This window comes from Poecilia formosa, unplaced genomic scaffold (genome assembly GCF_000485575.1).
Source record: "Poecilia formosa unplaced genomic scaffold, Poecilia_formosa-5.1.2 Scaffold477, whole genome shotgun sequence".
NCBI classification, from domain to species: Eukaryota; Metazoa; Chordata; class Actinopteri; order Cyprinodontiformes; family Poeciliidae; genus Poecilia; species Poecilia formosa.
The window spans coordinates 391,190-399,632 of record NW_006800416.1 but is presented as its reverse complement, the minus strand read 5'-3'; the positions used below and the strand labels follow the sequence as shown (position 1 = coordinate 399,632).

General features: G+C 37.8%; 1 protein-coding gene across 1 annotated transcript; it reads right to left on the bottom strand.

The window, feature by feature from the left end:
* Positions 1-902: 902 nt before the first annotated feature.
* Positions 903-7,541, bottom strand: LOC103156390 (interleukin-1 receptor accessory protein-like). The gene is made up of 8 exons (XM_016664294.1): positions 7,505-7,541; positions 7,407-7,461; positions 5,613-5,796; positions 5,340-5,490; positions 4,441-4,506; positions 3,505-3,631; positions 3,052-3,200; positions 903-1,570 (listed from the first exon to the last, which is right to left on the bottom strand). The coding sequence occupies exons 1-8, from the start codon at positions 7,539-7,541 to the stop codon at positions 1,434-1,436; spliced, it is 906 nt and encodes a 301-aa protein (XP_016519780.1). The 3' UTR covers positions 903-1,433.
* Positions 7,542-8,443: the final 902 nt, after the last annotated feature.

The following is an 8,443-nucleotide window of genomic DNA, read 5'->3' as shown; positions in this document are numbered from 1 at the left end:
CCCGGACTTTGCTCAGGATGTTTTATGACTCTGTGGTTGCCAGTGCCATCCTGCATGCTGTGGTGTGCTTGGGCAGCAGGCTGACGGTGGAGGACACCAATAGTCTGAACAAACTGATCCGGACGGCCAGTGGCGTCGTTGGAGTGGAGCTGGACTCTCTGACAGTGAAGTCAGAAAGAAGGATGCTGTCCAAGATGGAGGCCATCTTGGACAACGAGTCTCATCCACTCCATGACGTGCTGGCCGGACACAGGAGCTGCTTCAGCCAGAGACTCATTTTACCAAAGTGAACCACAGAGCAACACAGAAAGTCATTTCTGCCTGTAGCCACTAGACTTTACAATGCCCAAGTCTGAGCTAATTAATTCAATTTTTCTCTGCACTCATTTATAGATTATCTATTGATTAATATATTTGCATGTGTATGCTTATTTATTAATTTAAATTTAGACATATCTCATCATTCTTAGGTATATGGTTATATTTGCATTATTGATATTTAGTATCTCAGATGGAGTAGCAAATCCCCCTGGGGATCAATAAATTCTATTCTATTCTATTCTATTCTATTCTATTCTATTCTATTCTATTCTATTCTATTCATTATGTATGACAACCACACCTCTGCCAGGGCGGTGTGGTTTAGATCCACATGTACAGAATAACAACACAGATGTCACACAGCAGCGCACAGCTTAAAGAAGTAATAATGATTTGCGCCGTCAATGGATCAGTTTCAAAAATAGTTGAGCAGACAGACCAGACAGTATTGTCACAATTTTGAGTTTATTTATTTTGAACATGATAGAAGTATAAAATCAGACACATGAACAAGGAATGCAAAGACACATATTTTTGTACCACAATAATCTTAACATGTTCAAAAAGGAGTAGGAAGAAGTAAGAAACTTATGAACTGCGACTCCATAAACTCATACAATATTTTCAGATGGACCCTCATTATTAAATAAAAAAATAACAAACAGGTTAATTAATTTTCCATTTTATCTGGGTTTACGTATGTCTAGATAAAAACATCTATACATTCATATATACACACACACACTCAATTTACACACATTAGTGCTATCTCTCACCCATATTTCTATATCTTGTGAAAATGACCTCCTTATATTTCCTTTTAAATTGTATTAAATTTTGACTTTGTTTTACCTCCTCAATTAACTTATTCCATAATTTCGTTTGTAAACTACAAATCCTTAAGTTTGAGTAACCCCTTAAGTTAAATCCCCCTCCTCTTTCCTTTGCTCCCCTGTATCATAATGCCAATTTTCTCATAAAAAACCCATTTAGCATTGTTCATGTCTCTGAATTGTTAAATGATTGCTGGGAGGCTTAAATTCAGCTAATTTATTTAGTCTTCTTCTTAAATTGATAATAACCCACAGATTTCATCCGAGGAAGCGAAACCTTCAGCATCTTGTACCTTTATTGCATCTTCTTGGAGGGCAGTAGGGCCTCACTGACAGAAAATGTTTCACCACCACAGCGGCGAACAAGATCAGACACACGCCCAAAACAAGAAAAACAATGATGAAAGTGAAGGACTCTGCAAGACAAATGCAAATATGCTTTCAGTAAGATTTATAGCAAATCCAACAAAATTCATCTAAGAACAGCAATTTATTGTTCAGTTTCAGCCATTGGTTCCCAAAGCAAAGACATCAGAATACCTCCAGTGGGTCAGCATGTCTAGGCCACCCACTGGGGATTTACAAATCAGAAAAAAAGTTGTTGGTTTATCTTTGTGCTTTTCTAACAAATTCAAATTGTGTCCAGTTAATTTACACAATATTATAAAATGATCCTGTATCATAGTTGGTGTGGCTGAGCCAAAGCACAGACAGGTGAGAGAATAAGATTTAGTGAAGGAAAAAAAGAAACCATATAGGTCTTACAGCAAAATGTGGAGCCATATGGACAAAAAATAATATGGAACTTAATAGTTTTAGCATAACTTCTATTGTTTTTACTTTTGTGGTTTTTGCATTTTACTGACCCTCCTGGGCCACTGCACAAGGTAGTAAAATGACTCAAAAGGAACAGAAATGTTGAACAAGGGAAACTGATGATGGAGACTAACTGAACTATAAAGATCAGAAACAAAGTACAAACCCTGGCAAAAGTTTAAATGAGATAATATTCATGCAAGGGAAGGGAAGGCAATTTTATTTGAATGGTACATTTTCAGCAACAAAATAATTCAACGTGTTTTACATGACTAGAAAGAAAATAAAAGAACAAAAAGGCATAAAACATTACATTGTCGAGGCTAAGTAAGGGAAAATGATGTCAGCTTGAAAATCAGACATCACTTTATGATGTCCCAGTTGTTATTAAAGACAAATCTAAAAAAAGAAATAAAATAAAATTTCATCCTTAATTTAAAGGAACTCAGTGTTTCAGCATTTTTGCTATTTTTTTTTTAAGTGCATTCTGGATTAGTGGAGAATAAAAACTGAATGCTGCTACTCCATGTTTGGTTCTGAGTCTGGAGATGCAAAGACCTGAATGTTCTGGAGCATTGATATGGCGACAGCAGGTCGCTTAATGTGTTTTTGTGCTTAAACCGACAACGCATCTTGGACTTGGCCATTAAGTGATTTACAAACTAACAAAAGCACTTTAGAATCTACTGTCTTCACTTCAGGGAGCCAGGGTAGGAAATTTAGAGTTGGGCTTCATCTTTCTAGTTTTTAATGAGAACTAAAAAGCTGTTTGGTTGAATTTTAAGGCAGACATGTGAAGATACTCCATTACAGGACACAGAACAAAGCAAAAAACAAACAAACAGAGGAATTACCTTATACGGCAAAGCTTTAGAAACAACAGAAAAATCAACAGAATTTACCAAGAAAAAATGAATACAAATAACACAAGGTAAATAATCAAACATACACAAAAACCAACCCAAATTAACAACCAGCATGCTGATTGTTAATTTGGGTCAGCACATTATCATCAGCGACATAAACAATCGCTTATCATAGGCAGAAGTTGAAAAGTTTAGGAATGCATCCTGACACTAACCATCGTTCTTCAGAGATAAAGTTGCAGAGTTTGTTGTATAGAAGCCTGAGCCTTTGCACTGAAACTTCTTCTGGAAATCTTCGGCTGAAACCTCTGCGATGGTCAGGATTGCTGTGAAGAAGGTTTCCTTTGAAGGAACCTTGATGTCTCTAAGAAATAAAATAAAATTTACTTCATTAAAACGTTGGAACATGAAGTGAAAAACAATTACCTGTCAAGTGCTTACTTCAACATAATACATGATGAATAAATCGCTATGACACAAAATTGTTACGACATCAATTTAAATGTCAATTTTCTGAATGGGCATTTAAATAACTTTATTCAACTTTTTAAATAGATTATTACGAAATGTTTTATTACCATAATGGATATCCATAGGTGGAAAAAGTATAAATTCATAATAATAATCTAAATTAACCACAGCATAGTTAACATAATGTTCAGACTTACAATGTGCTGGTCTCGGTGTATCCATCCATCTGCTTCGCTGGTTTTCCATTAATCCACCATGTGGTCTTACAGTCCCGTTCTGCATTAATCCCACAGTAAACGGTGCAGTTCAGCTTGATGCTGGAGCCTGTTGAACACATGATGGTTTGTTACGTTAACATATAGTTTCCATTCACGGTGTGTGTGTGTTTTATTTGTACTGAAGAGTTATTTGCATTCATCTGCAACCAATCTCTAAATCAGAATCGATTTCACACCAAAAACATTAATAATTTTTATATTTATAATTGTACAGAAATTCATACTATTTACTTGAAGTAAATATTCAGCTGAATCAAGAAGCTTTACCAAAATAAAGTTGTGTGGAATAAACAATATGAGAAGTGATTAAATGTTGCTCATAAACAGTGTCTAGAAAATTGTCTTTTTTTTTTCTTTTTAGTTTTATGGAGTCAGTGTAGTGTCAGTGTGTCAGTGTATTGCAAATGTATGCCAGACAGATAATGCCTGTTTGAACATGGCAGTCCAAAATAAAAACAAAGTTAACAATGCAACAAATACCACTACTACTATTAATTACATTTAGGACCACTTTATACCTTAATCAACATCTCGTTTTATCGGATCATGAATCCAGAGGAACCCCTACTAGGTTATAAAATCTTATTTTTATTAAACATGGGGAACCAATATGAACTTCTATACTTTTATTTTCACTTGCTTTTGTTTTGTTTTGTTTGTATTTCCTTCTAATTCATGTACAGGACTTTGTTGCTGAAAATGTGCTATATAAGTAAAATTACCTTATCATAAATATAATGAGAAAAAGTATTATTTTTAAGCAGTGAATTTTCTCTGACAACAGCTTTTCTGTGATAAAGCTCAGAAACTGAGACTGAGGAGGTGTGATGTTAATGTTTTAGGAAGTTTTCTTACCTTTCTTAACCAGCTGCTCTCTTGTAGTAGGAGAGATGATTTTTACGTCTTCATAAACAGCTTTCTCTGTAAGGGAGCAAAGTTTGATAAGGTAAAGGTACAATTCCCTTTTGTTAAACCATAAACTATCTCTGATTATCCACGTTTTAGAAAGCGGAGCGCACTTTCACGAGCCACAGACTTAAATACTCCCAGATCTGCAAAAATCGATAAATCACTTAAGCAGAAGGCTAAAACGTCTCAAGAATAAATAAACCCAAGAACAGATCAAAAACAAGTTTATTAACGTCTATCAGTCTGGAGATGGTTATAAAGACTAAAGTGAGCCACAGTAGAGCCATTACTAACAAACGGATAAAACAGGGAACAGTGGAGAGTCTTCGTCAGTCTGACCAAATTACACCAGAAGATCATTAATTGCAAAAGAATCCAGAACAGCATCTAAAGATCTGCAGGGTCTCGGTTAAGGTTAGTGTTTATGATTCAACAACAAGAAAAAGACTTGGCAAAACTTGCCAACACCCATCTAGTAAGAGGATGGCAGCAAACACACAATAGAAAAACAAAATGAGGATCGACTGGAATAGAGTTGATCAGCTGAGCTCATAATGACCTTTTACCACCAAGAAAGACGCAACATACAATTAGGTTTAGAGGTAAATTACTTTTATACAAAGGTCGGGTTGGTTAACTTTTCCCTTAGTTTATGGAATCAGCATTAGAGAACTGCTTTTAGTGTGCACTCAAGTTATCTTTGATATCAGTTTGATGTAACAAATGTGACAAAGAAGCAAAAACAGAGTGGAGGGAGCAAATACTTTTTCTCTTCACTTTATAATTATTAGGGCAAAGCACATGCCTGTCTGCATCTGAACAGCCAACAGTCTAAAAAGACTCACTTAAAACAAAAAGTCTCCTGGATCCAGAAGAGTTGTACAGCTTGTGGTTGTGAGTCCAGGTACATATGCAGGTGTAGATGTCCTCATGGTCTTTTTTTGCATTATTTACCCACAGGCTTTCTCTGTGTTTACTAGGTTTCAGATTCTTTCCCTGCAATAAAAACAAGACAGACGTTAGAAATGATGGAACAGAATTAAATCTTTTAATGTCTTAGAAACCGACCACTTTTGCGATGTGTTTTCACAAAATAAAGTAATCAGAGATTCCCTTACCTTGAACCATGTGAAGTTCCCATTGAATGTTTTGCATGTGTCTTTAACAGGCTGTGGACAAGGAATGTTTATGTTCTGGGCAGAGTTTCGGATAGCTCCATAGGTCAGATTCTCTCGGCTTGTTTCACTGAAGACCTCGATCTTCAGATGATAGTAGAAACATTCACCTGATGGCTCAATGTGCCTGTGGAGAAAGAAACATTCACAGATTAGCTGATCTCAAACATCAAAGACGAAAAAGGATCTTGTAGCCTAGAAATACAACAGAGTTAAAATACAAAGCTACATTAATAAATCTTCTAAAGGTCATGAATGTCCTCAGATCTGTTGCTGTGACTAAAAACTGTTAATTTAAGAGTAAAAGTGCAGAATACACTGCAGCACATTACCTATCCACGGGCCAATAGTCAGTACCAAGGTATATTAACTAAAAGCTTTGGTTTCAAACTAATAACATTTTTCTTTGCATAAGATGAAAACCCAGAGAGTATCCCGTAGCAACCAGATATTTTTGTGGTTGTTTGCTGACTCCCAGTCGGCTGGCTGGTGCACCGTCCCCTCACTCACAAGAACACCAGATTNTACCTCCAACTCTGACATCTCTCTTTTGTTATCATGTGGCAGATGCATCAATCCTGTTTTACTGCTGGTATTTACATACCAGGAACTCTACCATGACAGACAGCTCTCATTCTTGAGCCGCATGCAGAATGTCATGCAGCTAGCACTGATACATGAAAATGAGTCTACCTGAGTCTAACTCTTTCAGGTCGTTCGTTTCAGGCTCCTCTGTTGACATGGATCATTTTTGGACATGTGATTTTTAATGCAGAAGGAAACAAGACTCAAATGTGCAGACCAAAGAAGCCACATCGACTCATTTAGGGGGTGGTCGAAGAGTTTTACCCAAAATTGAAAACCGTCGTATGTGTTGGGTTAAATATAAGTCACAAGTAAACAAGAGCTGAACATATTCCTTTTGGCATCCACTTGTATGTTTGCAGATCTGACCATCTAGCCAAAGTTCCAGTAAATTGCTCATAATCTCTATCTGGATTATGTTCGTCTTCGTGAGCATGTCACTATAGGTCCCTCTGGTAACTTTAATAAGTCTGGAACCAGACCCGTCACCCGTTGTGACGGCTGACAGTGATGTATTAGCCGGTCGTTGCTGATGCTGGCGCATTTCTTGCTCATGGTGATGTGAAATTAATGTGTGGGTTGCTACATCGCCACTTCGTTTCCTCAACTGCCTGACATATTTCAGAGGATCCAAATCCCCTCAGAGGTCACTTAGTTATTAAAAAGTTCCCCAGTGTGTAGTTTAAAGAACATGCATGAAGACATGGGATCGTGGAGACCAACATATTCACCAGGTAGGTCAACACAAAACTATTAAAATGGTTCATCATAAAAGAGTATTCCAAGCTTTGAACGAGTCTCACAGCTCTGGTCAACGTGTCATCTAAAGACGGAGTATGGCACAACTGGAAAGATAAGAGGTAATCTTAATGAGTGAAGACGTCATGCTTGTACTTCACTACTCGTTTAAGGAATGCAGAAAACGTGAAGGAAAGTGTGGTCAGATGAGAGGACACTGTTGTTTGTCAACAAAACGCTTTGTGTGTACAGAAACAACTGCACACAACCGTGAACACACCATCCTCATGGTGGAGCATTTCAAGCTCCAGTAGACTTGACACCTGGGTGGAGGTTCATCTTCAGGCAGAAGGTTTGGTTGTTGCTGCTGTCTTACAGTTGGATCACAACCCAACAATCAAGAGATTACAGAACCTTCTGTTCACCGACTCCTCTAAGGATTTTCTCAGCTGGTCACAACATGTTGTGCCTGAAGACACCACAAATGTCCAAAGTTAACACGGGAAACTGACGTGCATTCCGGAGATTCTCGTGAACTTCAAAAGCCATTCTAGGTGTTGCTGGACAAGACAACTCAAAGAAAAACCGTCTTTCTTGAGCTTTGTGACAAACTTTCCTTGTCTTGAACTTCCACCTAATCTTGACGCGACTGATGGGAGCACTGAGTGCAGCTGAGTCTTTGACTAGCGGCTAAAAATGCCAAGAATTTGACAGTCCAAGCAGGCCATCTGTAAACTTTCACCTCCTCCATTTGTGTTCTTTCACACCGTCCTCTGATAAAAGCCGATGGGAGTAAAACACCCACAAATACTTCAGCTGGAGAAGCTTGTCAAGAGGCAACAGGGACTGATTCATCCTAATCTGCCGTAAGGTGCGGATCTCATGATACGCCGAGGTTTGTGTTTTGGTTTTCTGGGTTGTTTATTAACGTCTTTCAGGTCTTTCCTTGTTCGGTCAATTCCTTTGTGTTGAGTGTCTTTCTTGTTTCTTATTTTCTGTTTGCTGTGGATTATTCTTTTTTGTTTTGTGTCATATCCACTGGTTAGTGTACTGATGTTATTTTCTCACCGCCACTCGTTTTCAAGGTGTGATTGGCATTTGTTTTCCCACAGCTGACATGCATCAAGTTCAGTGGAGTGGATTTCCCTTAAACAGACACCAGATCGTTCCACATTATTAGTAATCGGGCATCAACAGCAAGATTCCTCTCTTCCATCTTCATCTCGTCTTCTGCCAATTGTAAAGAATTAACTTTTTACCTTTTATCCTCAGTGCCATCCTGGAATCTTCCCTGAATCCAAGGAGAACTTCCATCTTCATACCACATCAAACACTCCTATTCATGGTTGTTGCTTGCACCAAGGTCAACATAACCTCAGTCCATTTGTCTGTGTTAACCAGTCTCCTTCACTCAGTTACCCGTCTCAGCAGCTGTTCTGCATCCCTCTAAT

Bases quoted from the DNA above. Each gene is read 5' to 3' on its own strand.
- LOC103156390 (XM_016664294.1), bottom strand. From the start codon at position 7,541: ATGGCTTTTGAAGTTCACGAGAATCTCCGGAATGCAC. The intron at 3,201-3,504 runs GTAAGTCTGAAC...TTTATTTCTTAG, and splicing joins TACACCGAGACCAGCACATT to AGACATCAAGGTTCCTTCAA. The intron at 1,571-3,051 runs GTTAGTGTCAGG...TTTGTCTTGCAG, and splicing joins TTTATCTCTGAAGAACGATG to AGTCCTTCACTTTCATCATT.